At 62.6% G+C, this 16,158-nt stretch overlaps 1 protein-coding gene across 5 annotated transcripts; it reads left to right on the top strand.

Moving 5' to 3' along the window:
• The first annotated feature begins 2,835 nt into the window (after positions 1-2,835).
• On the top strand, positions 2,836-14,256 carry KLHL30 (kelch like family member 30). 5 transcript variants are annotated; one of them, XM_068543709.1, is made up of 8 exons: positions 2,836-2,918; positions 4,771-5,584; positions 6,901-7,042; positions 8,969-9,055; positions 9,736-9,891; positions 11,050-11,238; positions 11,761-11,906; positions 13,322-13,665. In XM_068543709.1, the coding sequence occupies exons 2-8, from the start codon at positions 4,811-4,813 to the stop codon at positions 13,571-13,573; spliced, it is 1,746 nt and encodes a 581-aa protein (XP_068399810.1). In that variant the 5' UTR covers positions 2,836-2,918; positions 4,771-4,810; the 3' UTR covers positions 13,574-13,665. The 5 variants fall into 5 exon arrangements, with proteins under 5 accessions (XP_068399810.1, XP_068399809.1, XP_068399806.1 ...); XM_068543708.1 differs by lacking the exon at positions 11,761-11,906 and having other exon boundaries at positions 13,322-14,256; XM_068543705.1 differs by having other exon boundaries at positions 11,761-13,413.
• The last annotated feature ends 1,902 nt before the right edge of the window (positions 14,257-16,158 follow it).

The raw sequence follows: 16,158 nt of genomic DNA, 5'->3' as shown, positions 1-16,158 counted from the left end.
AGTAACGAAGGGGCTTACATTTCAAATATGATGACATCATAATTATAAAGCAATAGTCCATCAAACAAGGTGGTTCTGACCCCAGAATATGGTCACTCAGATCAACAGACCAGAAGAGAGAAAGCTGAGATATTTCACACAGAAAACTTTGCCCTTGAGATAAAGGCACTGCAGCAAATCCGTGGGGGAAAGAAGGAATTATTAATAACAGTACAGAGAATGTTGGTAACTATTTGGGAAAAAAAATGTATGACCGAGGGGATGGATGGGTCTGGTTGAGCAGGACCTCACAGCGTGAAGGCACCGGGCCAAATGTAGGGGACAGTTTTGCCTCCTGCTGGAGAAAGTGCCTCCGTCACCCAAGATGACGACCCTCTTGTCCACACATCGAGCTGTAAACCTTGGTGATCTCACTCTCCAAATCTGTTCTGGGGCAGTAATCACAGAGGTGACACCGTACTAGTTATCATAGTCCAAAACGGCACACAACTCACACGTCCATTAATAGGAGTGACCGGGTGTCACTTCCACCTTCTTAAAGTGTGATATGTTCCCTTTATGATGAAATTAAAAATCATATTTTCTTTTTATTTTTTTGATGTGGACCATTTTTTAAAGTCTTTATTGAATTTGTTACAATATCGCTTCTCTTTTTATGTTTTGGTTTTTTTTTTTTTTTTTTGGCCACGAGGCATGTGGGATCTTAGCTCCCCGACCAGGAATCGAACCCACACCCCCTGCCTTGGAAGGCGAAATCTTAACCACTGGACCGCCAGGGAAGTCCCAAAAATCATATTTTCAAAGACTAATCACATCAGGAATACTCACGATAGAATATTGTGATAAAACAGGACACACAACACATTGCAGTCATTCTAACACCAGTGTGTTCATGGGGATTTTCTTCTACCAGTTTTTTTCTTTGTACTTTTGTGTGTTTTCCAAATTTCCCACAATGAACGTGTTATTTTTACCATCATAAAAAGAAACAAGCAGCGTATTTTTAAAAACTGCACCACTCGATAGCAATCTGATGATGAGGACATGTTGAGCCCCTGGTTTCGAGTTTCCCAAACTGACCTGTCATCTGAGGCGTTGGGTCCCCGAAGAGCCTCCTTTCTTGGCACACGAGGGGAGGCAGCTGCCTGTGACAGTGGCCTGTCATCAGAATCCCCTGTCCTCATTTCCTCCAGCCTGAGCCAGGAATGCCTTAACCCTTCGCGTTCTGCCTGCAAACACAGTGGGGCTGGGAGGCGAGACCAATAACTCTGTTCTCCCTCCAGCGCCTTCCCCAGGATGGCCCTGGACACAGTGAGAGGTGGGGCCATCCATGAGTTCCGCGGGCATGAGGCTGATGCCTGAGGCTAGGGGGAAAGTCCTGGGACTCTCTGGGGGCAGGGGGCAGGGCCTTGGGCTGGGCTGGGCTATGACTGGACTGGCCTGAACTGGGATATGACGGGGCTGAGCTGGGCTGGGGAGGGAAGCATGGATTCAGGAAACCTGTGAGTGAGCAAAGTATGGAAGAACCTTGTGAACGTATAATCAACTAGGCAATCACTGCAGCATGTGTGTAACGTCTGGGTTCTCACATCACGTGAGCAGAGACTGTGGTGCCCAGCTCACAACAAGCACCCCAGCAGGAAGCAGAGCCATCTGTCTCGGACGCGAGGTGTCATGACACCCAGATACCCTTGGGAAATTACCCAATCTTGCCAGGAGTGAGGCTGTCACCCTGGGACCCCCGGGGCCGCTCTGCACCATAAGAGCATCAAGCCAATCCCTAGTGGGTGTCAGGAGACCTCTGTCAGCCTCGGCCCTGCCTGACTCTTCCAGGTCGCAGCACGCCTAGAAAAATGGTTGTATTGGTAAAGCCCACGCGGGTACAGGAAGGAGGGGCTGACAGGCAGAGACCCCACCTGGCCTCACCAGGCTGCAGGCTTCTCTCCTGTGTACCTGTAGGCCCTGGGCCGGGAAGCTTTCCTCTGACTGCTGGCATGAGAGACACCCTCTCAGCTCCTCAGGCTCAAGCCCAGACTCAGTCAGGGCCTGTGGCTCCAGAGCCCCACTGAGACCCAGACGTCAGGGACTCCCCACTCCGGGGAGACTGCGAGCCGCCGCTGCTGTATTTGTAGACGATCCCATTTCTTAGCCATCTTTAATGCTCACGACTAATGAAGACAGCAGGGCAGGGAGGCCAAGGCCACAATACGAGGGGACAGATCCTTGGGCTCCCACCACCCTGTTACCAGCCTGGCGGGCACCTCTCTGGGCCCCTCCTTTACCACCGAGACTCCTCGCCACCAGGGACCCCAGGTTTTGAAAGTCTTTGCTGAGCAACCCACATTTCTTCATGATGATAACTTTTTCCTACTTGACAGAGAATAAGAGGCACCTGTCAATAACCACAGGGAAGCTGGTACCTGCTGGGTACTCAGGACGCCGAAGCCCTGAACTGGGGGCTCCGTGTGGCCCCTGAGTCCCCAGCTCAGGCTTCACCGTCCCCCTCTTGCAGATGAAGAAACAGAAGTGGGGGGAGCCGCGCCCCCCGCCCCCCGTCAGCCAAACACCACTGGGAGGGGCTAAGCCCAGACTCGCCCCGGCCCTGGGATGCTTCCGGCCACCTGTCCTGGCTCAGGGGGTCACAGGAGGCTCCAGGCCAGTGTGGGCTTTCAGAGAGGACAGCCAGGGAAGAGCTGCCACCTCTCTCCTTCCCCCACTGGCCACCCTCCCTCCCTCCCTCCCTCCCTCCCTCCGACACTGACAGAGGCTAAAAATAGCCTTCTGTCCCCACGTGGCCGCCCTGCCCAGCCCAGCCCAGCCCAGTCATATCCCAGCAGGCCCTCCATACCCCTTGGCCGCCTGAGCAGTCCTGCTCTCCAGCCTGAGCTCTGAGACAAGGTCCAGGTGCCGACTGAGAGGTAGGGTCTGGTGGGCAGATGGGAAGGGGAGGTGAGGACCAGGGCTGGGACCAGAAAGGGGAGGGTGGGTTCTAGTGGGACAGCTCAGTGGGCTTGGAGATCACAGCGCTGGGTGCTTTGGAGAGACCCTGCACACTGGCTAGGCCAGGCCCCTCAGCGGGGACTAGGGGCTCAGCGGGCCTGCTTCCTTCCAGGTCCTGGCTGGGGAAGAGGGCGAGGGTGGGCCGGGGGAGGCTGGACCACACCTCTGACTGCAGCCAGGGCCACAGCATCCAGCCCCTGGCCAGAGCTGGGTTAAGGCCCTTTGGTGTCCTGCCCACTCTGCCCTCCTCTCTCCTGGCCTGGCAGGCGCTGGGTGGAGGCTCTGAGACCCTCTGGAAGCTCCCGCCCCCCTGCTGGAACTGCGGGGCAGCAGGTGTCAGCAGACAACCTGAGGCCCCACGGGAAGGTGCTGGGCACCCCGGCCCGCTGGTCCCCGGGGCTGCAATACCCGGAGAACGGGGACACAGCAATGAGGGGAATGAGAGGCCTGGGGGCGGGGTGGCCGCCTGACTGATCTCCTGCGCTCCCCTGGGAGGGAAGGGCCGCCTTCATCCTGGCCAGAGAGACCGCTGGGTCAGGCAGGATGGACCCTGACCAGGGCTCCCTACCAGTCCTGTCTGGGCAGAGCCCAGGCCGGTCCTTGGGCCCCTAGGTGGGTTCCTTGGGTGTTTCCCTGCTCAAGCTCCCACCACCGGCACACCCGCCCCCGGGGCATCGGTAGTGTACGGTTCTCCTTATGGGGCTTTGTCATTTTGATGGCTCTTGGTTGACCCAGCATTTTGCACTGGCCTTCGCTTTGATGGGTCCGAAGCTGCCCCCTGGTGGACAGACAGCTCTTTTGCTGTGTGGTAACTCGGGGTGAGATCACCTGTGCAGAACTTTTCTTTCTCTGGGGCGGTTTTCTCAGGGCAAAAATATCAGAAGATCATAAAGAAATATGCACATCATTAAATAAGCCCAGAAAAGGATTTGCTGAATCAGGCAATTTGAACGGTGACTGCCCTCCGGAAAGTTTCCTCTGCCTGCTTATCTTTACCAACCTACGCCCAGCGACGTGTAACCTGGGGGTTCAGGGCCCAGGCCCCCGAGCCTGGTTCCCCCACGTCTGAGCTGTGTGGTCTTGGACAAGCGACTTGAGCCTTTTTTGCCTCTGTTTCCCCACTTGTAAAAGGGACTCAAACAGCACCCAGCTCTCGGGGTTGCCGTGAGGGCTGAGTGATGAGTATTTGTGCAAAGCTCAGGATGGGCCTGGCACGTGGGGGGCACCGTGACAGCACAAGCTGCCGCGGGGACGTGATCCCTCGGCCCCTTTCACCGCCAGCCTCTTAATCGGCAGATGAGGAAGCTGGGGTCAGAGAGGGGCGTGGCTCACCCAAGGTGACCCAGCAAGGTCATGGCCAGTGAGGACCTATGGGGCAGAAACTATTCAAATGCCGATGCTCTCCCCAGCAAGGTGGGATCTGGGAGCAGAGGAGGCCACTTGGGGGTTTGGGGGCCACAGGGATCCCCACGCTCCAGGAGGTCTGTTCTGCATAGCACAGAGGTATGGAGGGGGGCTGAGGCTTGGCTCTCCTGCTGGCCTGCCCTGATCGCTTGACCATGGCTGGGTCTCCCGCCCTGAGCCTCAACCTCCACACTGTAACCTGGGAAAGACACTGCCTGCCCTCCAGGGCTGTGGGGATGGCTTAGGTGAGAGGCTGGGCGAAGCGCTTCACACATAGTTGACGCTCAGACCGACGGTTGGGTGGATGGGTGACCTCGGGCCGGCGAGACTGTGCCCGTGGCTGACCGTGCTGGCTCCTCTCCCTAGGAGCCCGTGGGGACGCCCGTCAGCAGGTGGCCGCGCAGTCATGGTGTGGAACGTGGACGACCTGGACTTCCACCTGCCCTCACACGCCCAGGACATGCTGGACGGCCTGCGGCGGCTGCGCTCCCAGCCCAAGCTGGCGGACGTCACGCTGCTGGTGGGAGGCCGGGAGCTGCCCTGCCACCGGGGGCTCCTGGCGCTGAGCAGCCCCTACTTCCACGCCATGTTCGCGGGCGACTTCGCCGAGAGCTTCTCGGCGCGCGTGGAGCTGAGGGACCTGGAGCCTGCCGTGGTGGCGCAGCTGGTGGACTTCGTGTACACGGGCCGGCTGACCATCACCCAGGGCAACGTGGAGGCGCTGACCCGCACGGCCGCGCGCCTCCACTTCCCCGCCGTGCAGAAGGTCTGCGGCCGCTACCTGCAGCAGCAGCTTGACGCCACCAACTGCCTCGGCATCTGTGAGTTTGGGGAGCAGCAGGGGTTGCTGGGCGTGGCTGCCAAGGCCTGGGCCTTCCTGCGGGAGAACTTCGAGGCCGTGGCACAGGAGGATGAGTTTCTGCAGCTGTCCCAGGAGCGGCTGGCCACTTGTCTGGCCGGCGACCTGCTGCAGGTGCAGCCGGAGCAGAGCCGGCTGGAGGCCCTGCTGCGCTGGGTGCGCCACGACCCCCAGGCCCGGGCCACCCACCTGCCCGAGCTGCTCGGCCTGGTGCACCTGGACGCCGTGCCCCGGCCCCGCGTGCAGCAGCTGCTGGCCACGGAGCCGCTGATCCGGGAGTCGGAGGCCTGTCGGGAGGCCCTGTCCCAGGGCCACGAGGGGGTGAGTGAGTGACAGGTGGGGAGCGGGGAGAGGAGCTCCAGAGACCCCACCTGCACGGGGACAGACAGTAGGACGGGGGTGTCCCCAACCTTGCAACTCTGCCTCCCTTGGGCCGGTCACCTGTGAGGGGGTCGCAGTTCATCCCCAAGTACAGGTTGCGCCCCTGTGTGTGCCATACCCTGGACGTGAGGGGAGAGGGACCCCGGAAGTGGTCATTCCCAGCCCCTGTCTTGAAGGAGCCCACAGCTTGGTGGGGACAAACCTGGAAACACACCTAAGGCAGCATGAGAAAGGCCAGCACTGGACTGTGGGCATCCTCAGAGGGTCAGGCAGTCACAGAGAGCTCTCCGGAGGAGGCAGCATCTGAGCTGGGCTTTAGAGGGAGGATAGGAGCTTGGCAAGGGGGAAAATAGTACAGGAAGATGGCACAGCTTGTGCCCAGGCAAGGAGCACGGACAGGCGTGGCAGCTGGCCACCACCTGCCCCTTAGGAAGCTGCTCAAGCGTTTATCGGGTGCAATTTCCTATCTGTGCTGGAGGTGGGCCTGGTGGGTGGACAGGTCCTAATGAAGCGACGGGCCAGGGGAGCCGAAGTCTGTCCGCTGCCAGGCAGCCTTGCTCGGAAGGACTTCTTAGGAGCCACGTCAGGGGACAAAGACGTGGCTCAGGCCAGTGGCGGGGTGTGTGGCGGCAAATACTAACCACTGCCCCGCCGGGCCCCGCCAGGCATGGAGGGCGGCCTCGTGCTGGAGCCAGCTAGGAGCCCCGCCCACTAGGCGGTCACCCTGTGACTGCTGGTGGTGGGAGGGCGGGTCTCAGAGGCAGTGGGACCCCGGGATCTGGGAGGTCTGGGCAGTGGCTACTTACCCACCCAGGCAGGAACATCCCAGCATTTCCCGCTGGGCCATCCCAGCGCGACCTGCCACAGGCTGGGCTCCTGGTGGGGAGGGGAGCTTCGGTGGGGAGCTGGGGAAACGTACGGGCCTTGGTTCTGAAGGCGTGTGAGGGCCGCTGGAAGGGAGCAGGTCTCACGCGCAGGCACACCAGGACCTGCTGCCCCACCTCTCCCAGTCCTGAGCGCCTCTTACCATCGCCGGCCCGCGGCAAGCACGGCGTGTGCATGTGTGTGTGTGAGTGCACACCCACGCACAAACGCGCCCGGGCATGCACGCACTGAAGCTCGCCCCGCCCTGGCACGGGGCCACGCAGAGGACCCACGGCTGCCCCCAAACGCCCAGGCCACCAGCCGCCTCAGAAGCCACCTTGGCGGCCTGCCAGCGCCCGGGTGCCTCTGACCCCACCCTCCCGGCCCCGCAGGCGCTGCTCGGGCTCCCGCAGGAGCTGGAGGAAGTTCTGGTGGTGGTCGGTGGGCAGGCGCTGGAGGACGAGGAGGAGGAGGGGGGCGCCCAGGAGCTGGCCCCCCGCCCCGGGAACTTCGCCTTCTACGACACCAGGGCCAGTGAGTACCCGTCCCCGCGCCCAGGGCACCGGCCCTGTTGTCCTCGCGCCCCGACACGGGCTGCCCAGAGAGCGGGGCACCCACCGTCCTCGCGGGGGCGGGATGGGGGCTGCAGAGGAAACTGGGGCCCCCGCAGGGGAGGGGGACTGACCGTGGGGGGCGCTGCGACCCCCTCTCCTTCCAGCCACAGCCCTAACTTTGGGCCCCGGGGCCCTGGGTAAAGGGTACTACCGCCCAGACGGCACAGCGTGGGAAGGTGGCCGCTGGCTGGGGTAGGAGGGCGGCCTGACCGCTGCTTCCTCTTGGCACCCCTGCCCTGTGCGCCCAATGGAACCAGGTCCCAGGGGACGGACAGAGGGCCGGGGGTGCAGGCAGCCTGGGGAGGGAGAGCTCAGGCTCTGGGTCGGCCCAGTGGGGCTCTGATTCCGGCCTTTGAGCGGGTCACTCCACCTCCTTGAGCCTCGGTTTCCTCATCTGTGAGATGGCCTTTGTCACAAGGAGCCAGTGGGAAGAGGAGCCAGGCCTGCCGTCTGGATGGAGCCTCTCCTGCCCGGGAGCCCCATTGCATTCCCCCTCCCACAGGAAAGCAGGGTTGAGAGGGCAGCAGGACGGTGGAGGGGCCACACTGGCCACAGGAAGCTCCTTGGAAAGCACTGAGAGCTGGCCGCTGTCCTGGGGCCGCTCGGCAGGTGGCCACCACCCCCATGGCGTCAGCGGCTGGCGGGCTCCAGGAAGTCCGAGGCCGGCTGTCCCAGGTCAGGGGCTGACGAGAAGGGATTTGGGGGCTGACGTCAGGAGCTGAGCCCAGGAGCAGCTGTCCCCCAGACCCCAAGGGGAGGGGGCAGGCGGGCACTGGCAGGCAAAGGTCTGGTGACCGCTGGGCAGTCTCCACCCTGGGGTGACACAGACATGAGTCAGGGGGACACGCAGTCCCTGCCCAGCGAGCAGGCACTGAGTGAAGCCTGGGGTTTCACGTGTCCTGAAAAGTGTCGTACACAGTAAACAAAGTCCTCCCAGGGACATCCCCGAGGCCCAGGTCTCTCCCACAGCCTCCCACAAGCACCCAAAGTGTGTCCATTCTAGGACTTAACCATTCCCACAGTTATTGCCTCATTTTGGTTTTTTCAAAGCGCTTTCTCATCTCTTGCTTCAGTTTACCTCATGTAGCTTCGTGAAGGCAGGTCCAGCGTGGGTGCATCACCCCATCCCTCACATTAGGGACCGTACTTTTAACAGCAGCTGCCATCTGACAGACGAGTCTCCTGTAGTCCCCACACCCCCGAGAGATGGGAATTAGCCCCATTCTACAGATGAGGAAACCGAGGCTGGGGTTTATCCAAGGCCACACCGCTGGAGCAGAAGAGCTGGGATTTGGACCCGCTCTGCCTGCTACATGGCCGCGTCTGATCCCCTCCACGCTGCCCGTGGGCACGGACGGTGCTCAGGATGAATGAACGGATGAGAAATGAGTGAATGAATGATGCTTGTGTCATAACCCACCTGTGGCTAGTGGTCAGGCCCCTTTAACCCATTCCCCCATCTGACTGAGGTGGGACCTGACTCAGGCCCAAAAGGTCCATCGGGGGACAGTGGGATCAGCTGCAGGGTCAGGGTGAGACCTGGCCTCTGGAGGCTGGACCACGTCTCGGCACACCCTGGGTGCAGTCAGGTGTCCAGTCTGGGTGCCGGGCTCTGAGGGCGGCGTGGGGCACCAGGGGTCTCCAGGAGCCAAGCCTGATGCACACGCAGCACCTGGGGCCACCTCGAGCCCCACCCCGTTTGGTGTCCTCCCCAACCTCTGCCCCCAGCTGAGTCCCGCCCCTCGGCCCTCCCCACCGGTGAGGGGACATTTCTGCACCCCTAGAGCGGGGAGGAGAGGCCCCCGCAGTGAGCCCAGCCACCCTGACCCCTCTCTCTTCTTGCCAGAGAGGTGGATGGCGCTCCCAGACTTCCCTGACTACCACAAGTGGGGCTTCTCTCTGGCGGCGCTGAACAACAATGTCTACGTGACAGGTGGGCAGGCGGCGCTCCCCGCCTTGAGCCAGGCTCCCGGCAGCTTAATCCACAGAGCAGATCTGACCCCTTAATCCACAGAGCAGATCTGACCCCTTAATCCACAGAGCAGATCTGACCCCTTAATCCACAGAGCAGATCTGACCCCTTAATCCATTCAGAGCAGATCTGACCCCTTAATCCACAGAGCAGATCTGACCCCTGAATGTAATGCCCGTGAGAACCAACCCCTGCCCTCCACTCAGGGGGATCCCTGCCTCTTTAGTCAAGACTCTTCCAGACCTTTCCATCGTGTGAAAACAAGGACATTTAAAATCCACATGAGGGTGCAGGGAACCGTCCTGTGTTCTGTCCTACAGCCAGGGCCTCCCCAGAAGGAACTGTGTGATGGAGGGTGCCGGGGTCAGTCTTCTGTTTTATATCTTAGAAGTTGGGGGGGTCCTTGTAAGGTTTGATTGAGAAAAAAGCTTCCACTGGTGGAGGCTTGAAACCACTGATCTGGTCCCGCTTGTTTCTGGGGTGTGGAGGGACCTGTCCAAGTCACACGGCGAGACTGCGCCACCACAGTCACCCCGCGCCCAGTGTCCAGCAGGACGGAGGCCCGGCGTGGGGGGAAGGGGCCGGGACCCTGGAGAGCCCAGGCTGGCGGGCGCCCGAGTGGACAGAGCCTCTCCCGGCAGGGGGCTCTCGGGGCACCAAGACGGACACCTGGTCCACGACGCAGGCCTGGTGCTTCCCGCTGAGGGAGGCAGCCTGGAGGCCTGTGGCGCCCATGCTGAAGGCCCGCACGAACCACGCCAGCGCGGCGCTCAACGGGGAGATCTACGCCATTGGCGGTGAGGCTCCCTCCCCCCGCCTCCTGCCTCCTTCCGGCCCTCCTCACCCTCTGCCGCCTGGCAGCCTCTCGACCCCACACCTGGGCCACCTGCTCCCTGGGCATCGGGGTGAGGCTCAGACGCGAGCCTTGGTAGCCGGCCCCAGGGTGATTCAATGCTCTCCAGGGACGCAAGAACAGGACAAGGAGTCAGTCCCTGAAAGGGACCCATGAGGAGCTGGGGCCTCGAGCTGCCAGCAGGGACGACCACTCCCATCCCAGAAACTTGGGCTCAGCCCTCAGCTTGGGGTCACCTCCTCGGTGACGTCCCTGGGGTGAGGGGATCCACCGTGCCTCCTTTTGCTGTCACCTTTGACCACACCACGTCCTCAGCCTGAGCCCAGGGCCCACCCTATCCCCCTCACACCCCAGAGCTGCTGCAAGGAGAAGCTAACGGTTAGATGAGTATTGAGACATGAGATGCGTGTGGGAGGAGGTGACAAGCTGGCCCTGAGGCCGTCCTAGGTGCCCCACCTGTCCTGGCCGGGCCCCCTTGCCCTCAGTGGCTGCCGTATCCCTGGCCCAAGGGTAGAGGGCACGCGGCGTAGGGCCCAGGGCAGCTCAGGGTCCCCAGGCTCTCAGAGCCCAAGGTGGGCTCCAGGGAGAGCAGGGAGCCCTCCCACCCACGGCTGGTCTATGTCATTGTCGCATCCAGGGCGGAGGTGCTGCCTAAAGCTCCCTCCACACTGACTTCCTCTCTCCCACGGAAGGACCCCACCATGTGAGGGGTCGGGGGGTGGTGGCCTCCTGGGGGCCCCGTGGGCACCTCTCCAAGCGCCCTGGGCTCTGAAGGGTTCAGAGAGGCTGGGCTTCACCGTGAGGCCCCATTGCCCACTCTGGAGCCGGGCAGTCCTGGGTCCAGGTGCCACCCTCATGCCACTTCTTGGAGGTGAGGCCTTGGGCAAACACCCTCACCTCTCCGAGCCCCAGCTTCGCTCTCTGTAAAATGAGGATAAGCCACCTGCCTCTCAAGGCCGTGCCCTTCTTCTCTTGCCCTTCCCCTCCTGGGCACCCGGAGTGGTCCCTGCGGCCTCTACAGAGCCCCAGACCCTACGTTTCCAGGACCCTTCCCTCATCCTAGCCCCCTGCAGCCTGATGCCTCCACCCCTTCCCCCTGCAGGCACCACTCTGGATGTTGTAGAGGTGGAGAGCTATGACCCCTACACAGACACCTGGACGCCCGTCAGCCCAGCCCTCAAGTACGTCAGCAACTTCTCGGCGGCCGGCTGCCAGGGCCGGCTCTACCTGGTGGGCTCCAGCGCCTGCAAGTACAACGCCCTGGCTCTGCAGTGCTACAATCCTGTCACAGGTCGGGGAGACGGGGCATGGGGCACAGGGAGGGGCCGGGGCCGGGCCGCCAGTCCCTCCCAGCGTGGCTGAGGGGTAGGTGGGACCCGGGGGCAGGGCACAGGTGGGATCCCACCTCAGTGAGTGGGAGGGTGGAGGCCCCAGGGGTAGGTGAGGCCGAGGGGGGCAGGGAGCGGGCCGCCACAGCCCCATCAGCGGCGGATGGGACAGTCGAGGAAGGCAGGGGACCAAGGGGCAGGGGACAAAGGAGGTCACCAGCTCAGAGCCACAGCTCCATCCCAGCCTAGAGGTATAGGGGGCTGGGGGCAGAGTGCCCAGGGCGGGGGACAGGGAAGCCCAGCCCTGGGACTGAAAGCTGCTGCATCTGCCTGGAACTGGCCTTCTGGGGAGGAGCAGTGGCCCGGACCCCCAAGGCACAGTGGGCGCCAGCTTGGGCTCTAGACTCTGTGCAGGCTTTGGGCCCCCCTCGGGAGTCCTGGCCGCACGACCGCCCGGTGACCCGGGCTGGGGCGTGTCCCCGCAGACGCGTGGAGCGTGATTGCCTCGCCCTTCCTCCCCAAGTACTTGTCCTCGCCGCGCTGCGCTGCGCTGCACGGGGCGCTCTACCTGGTGGGGGACAATACCAAGAAGGTCTACGTGTACGACCCCGGGGCCAACCTGTGGCAGAAGGTGAGCCAGCCTCACCTCCCAGGGCGACCCCACCTGGACCCCCGACCCTGCAGAGAGCAGGCCTGGGGACGGTGGGGTCTGGGGATGTCACCGCCGGGGGAGGTGGGGACAGTGAATGGAGACACAGGAGCCCAGAGCCCCCCCGAGGATGGGCGCGCCGGGGGGCCTCGGGCTGCTGGTCACGGAGGACGCTCCGCCCCCAGCCCACAGCGCCTGTCCTCCTCCTCAGGGGGCAAACCCGGGCTCAGCCGAGGTGGGGGGGTTACTCAGGGACCTGTGGACTCAGAGACAGCGCTTCCTTCTTGGTGTCGGCCAGGCCCGACGGGGAGTGAGTCTCCCGGCCCTGGGGGTGGTCAAGCCAGGGAGGGGATTCCTGAGCTGTGGAAGCGGGGAGCAGCCAGTCCTAGGCACCCCATTCCCCCCACCCCCATTGCCGCTACTCCCTCCCTCCTCCATCAGGCCCAGGGGACGGGGCAGTGGGTGGACCTCTGGGGGCAACGGAGCCCTGGCCTTCCTCCCTGTTTCTTCCCGAGAAGGAGGAGGGACACTGCCCAGAGCCCGTGGTGGCCTCAGCACTAGCTGAGGGCCAGCAGGGCAACAGCAAGGCCTCTGTGTCTGTGACCCTGCTGGCCGCAGCTGTCCCCTGGCGTCAGCGCTCAGCTGACCGGAGGCCCCCATTACAGCGGCAGAACAGCTGCAGGGAGGACCCTGCCAGGCTGACGCTTTCTTCCCGGGTCCTGTCGGCCGGGCCCGTCCCAGCCCACAGCGTGGTTCTGGGTTGGGTTCCAGCTGTGTGGGGCTCCACTTGGTCCTTCCCAGGCCTGGGGGTTTGCCGCCCGTTACTGTCTTCACCTGGAGACCTCTCTCCTCCTGCCCTCCCAGGCTCTTCCAGAAGGGCCCACATCTTTAGCCCTCACCCCGCAGCCCCCATCCAGGGCACCCCTGAGGCTACGGGCCGAGGCAAGGGGTGCAGGGGCAGAGCGATGGGTCCCATGGGGCACCTGTCAGGGCTGAGGCCACATCTGTTCCCTCCGAGAGAGAACAGCCGAGAATCAGAAGCGCAGCCCAGCCGTCACCCTGGGAGGGAGCCCTGGGGTCAGGCCTCCACATCTCCCACCCCCTTTGACTTCCCAGCTTCGGATGTGAGCAAATTCAGGCCTGAGAGAAAGAGGGGGCCAGAAACGTCATCCTGGGAGACGTAGGGTGGAGAGGGGAGCAGTGGGGTCTCTCCACTGAAGGGAGAGTCTGAGGGGCCCTGGAGGGGCAGCCGGGGTGAGGTCCCAGGCAGCAGGTGTGCTGGTGCCCTGGATGGGGTGCGGGCCGTCCTCTCTGCATGTCCCCCCGTCCCACCCCGAGGGCACCGTCGCCAGCACCCTCCAGTCGCCCGCTGGACGCTGACCGAGGACCGTCCGCAGGTGCAGTCCCTGCACAGCCTGCACGAGAACGGGGCACTGGTGCCGCTGGGGGACGCGCTGTACATGACGGGCGGCCGCTGGCAGGGCATGGGCGGCGACTACCACGTGGAGATGGAGGCCTACGACCCCGGGCGCGACGCCTGGACCCGCCATGGCGCCCTGCCCCGCCTCTGGCTCTACCACGGGGCCTCCGCCGTCTTCCTGGACGTCTCCAAGTGGACCCAGCCCTTCGGGCCCAGCCAGGAGCCCTGAGCCGCCCCTCGGCGCACCTGGAGCAGGCCCGGCTGAGCCCCCGCCCCGGGCGACGGCCCCCTTTCACTGTGGTTTGTGAACCAAAGTGTCGCCGTCCCCTCCAGGGCTTGGGCTGGGTTCGGGCCACTAGGGGACGTCAGAGGACACAGCCTTGGTCTCCGCAGCCACCACGCCAAACTCTGAGCTGACCAGCGGGAAGGGCTGGGCCTCTGGAAGCCTGTATGGATGGGAGAAGCGGCTCTCCTGCCCGGGGGGTGTCTGAGACCTCAGAGGAAGGAGCCCAGGGCCGGGGGAGCCTTGAGAGAATTCCCGTGCTCTCTGAATACTGGCCGCTCCTGGCTGTGTGTCCCACTGGTGGCTTTTGGAGGACCTCCACGGGTGAGGGTGACACGGAGGCCCAGGAAGCGGAGGCTGTTGCAGAGGGTGGGCAGCACAGAGCAAAGGGCCTGAGGTGGGGTCAGCGCCCAGCCCTGGGGGGCCTGCTTCTGCCTGTCCCACAGCTGTGTGACCACGGCTAGCAGCCGACCCTCTCTGGGCCTCAGGCACATGGGGCTGCCTCGGGTGGGCTGTCTGCTCTCCCTGCCCCAAGCCTTACGTTGGCACCCTGTTTCCAAAGACTGCCTCTGGGGACAAAGGAGACCCAGCTTTTTCTGTGTCAGCCCCAGGAGGGCAGCACTCACAGAGGCTGGAGGGAAGGGGGTGGGGCATGGGGGGAAGGAGAGAGGGTCCTTCCATCTGCCTGGGGGCTGGGGGGAGAGAGGGCAGCAGGGCTTCCCAGGGAGGTGAGCAAGATGAGCCAGGATTCCCCGTTTCTTGGGGTGGTTTGCTTCAAAACAAAGGCTCTTCATCAGAATGAAGGTCCCCAGACGGGGGCCCACAGGGGCAGGGGTCCTGCAGGGACTTCGGGGGATGGCCCTTGGGCACTTTGGTGGCTTGCCCCCAGGCGGCCTCCTGAGCAAGGAAGACCAGCACTTGGAGTGACTCAGGTGGCTCGCGCCTGCCCAGAGCCCCCCGACTTGGACTGGGTCCCCTCGTGGGGCTGGCTCGGCCTCCCTGCTCCTTCTTACTCATCCTGAACAAGGCATCAAGTTTGTAGCCAAGGGGATGATGAAGGAATCTCACTGGGTGCTCAGTGGGCCTCCCCCTTTGACACAGGCTCCGTCAGGGGACACAGGACTACAGATGGGGAGTTCTGGGTCCAGCCTGGCACCGACCAGCTGAGGCCTCGGGTACCTCCCGTCCCCCTCCGGACCCGGGTTTCCTCTCCAGGACCAGCCCACAGGCTCCTCTGTGAAGGCATCAGGGACCAGAGGGGCCTCTGACATCCCTGGTTCTGAGGAAGGAATCCCTGGTCCCTCCAGCTTCTATGGATCCAGATCCACTTTGCTCCCAGACCTGAGCCCTCACACCCATGTCTTATGGGAGAATTGAGTTGGCCCCAGGGCCCAGACAGAGCGGGACCTGCTGAGTGTCTGCTCTCTGCACCTGCGGACACGTGGTGGGCTGGGGGCCTGGGTGAAAATGAGGATGAAGGTTTCTGGGATCCTTGAATCTTTCCGTAAGAAAATCTTCTGAATTTTCAATCCAGACAGTGATTGAAAGCGCTGCTTCAGAACAAAGACTCAACGTGTCAAAGTGGACTTATTTTGATGACAAATGGGTAGTTGAAAAGGTGGTGTTCTAGGAGAAGGCCTGCTTTCTGCCCCACTCGCCCTCACGGCACTGGGGGGCAGTACTAGGGGTGGGGGAGCATAGCCCACTCCAGGGCCTTGTCCTCAACTTTGGGGCACCAAACCGCCCTTCGTCTGATCCGCTGTGCTGGGATTGGGCCCCTCCAGTTGAATGATGGAGAATAGTTTAATGAGGAGCTATTTCCGAGGTGTGGGCAGGCTGAGGGGGACCCAGCAAGGGCTCGAGGAGCTCCCAGGGCTACCAACGGTGGGGAGCTGCCACCACCCCTCGGCCTCCAGGGCCGAGCAGAGGAGATGCAGACCCCAGAAAGGGAGCTAGAGGTAAAGGGCTACCGAGGAGCTGGGGCCTTTGCTAGAGGAACGCAGCCACTGCCACTGCCACTGCCACTCCCCCAGTGCCTCCCACTGGCCAAACCCAACCAGAATCAGAGGAAAGACAGGCCACTGACACAGTCTGTAGTGGCCAGCCTGCAGGGGCAGAGAGCAGGTGGAGAGGGGTGGACAGGGCACCAGGATGGGCAAACAAGATCGCCAGCACACAAATCAAACACAAGAGATTCCCATGTAAAATGGACACTCATGCACTAATTCAAGCAAGGATGGTCATGGAGAATCCAGGCCTCCACACCCCTTTCCAAAGCCCCCAGAAAACAAGGCTCATCAGAAGGTTTGGGGCTAGTGCAGAATCTAGAAAAGGGAACAGGTAACCTTGGAACATGTGCAAATGCCCACCACTCTCAGACCCACGGCAGGTGAAACCACCTGCCCCGCCCCAGAATACTCGTGTGTGCTGCGTGGGTACATGTTGTCTTTCCCTCAGACCATGTTGGGTAAACTGAGACACCTCCAGCAGACCCTGCCTGCAGTGACCACAGTGCTCTCAGCAGCCAGACC

The sequence above is a fragment of the Eschrichtius robustus genome, chromosome 5, assembly GCF_028021215.1.
Source record: "Eschrichtius robustus isolate mEscRob2 chromosome 5, mEscRob2.pri, whole genome shotgun sequence".
Classification (NCBI taxonomy): Eukaryota; Metazoa; Chordata; class Mammalia; order Artiodactyla; family Eschrichtiidae; genus Eschrichtius; species Eschrichtius robustus.
Note: the sequence above shows the minus strand (reverse complement) of the source record. Positions and strands in the feature narration are given on the sequence as shown.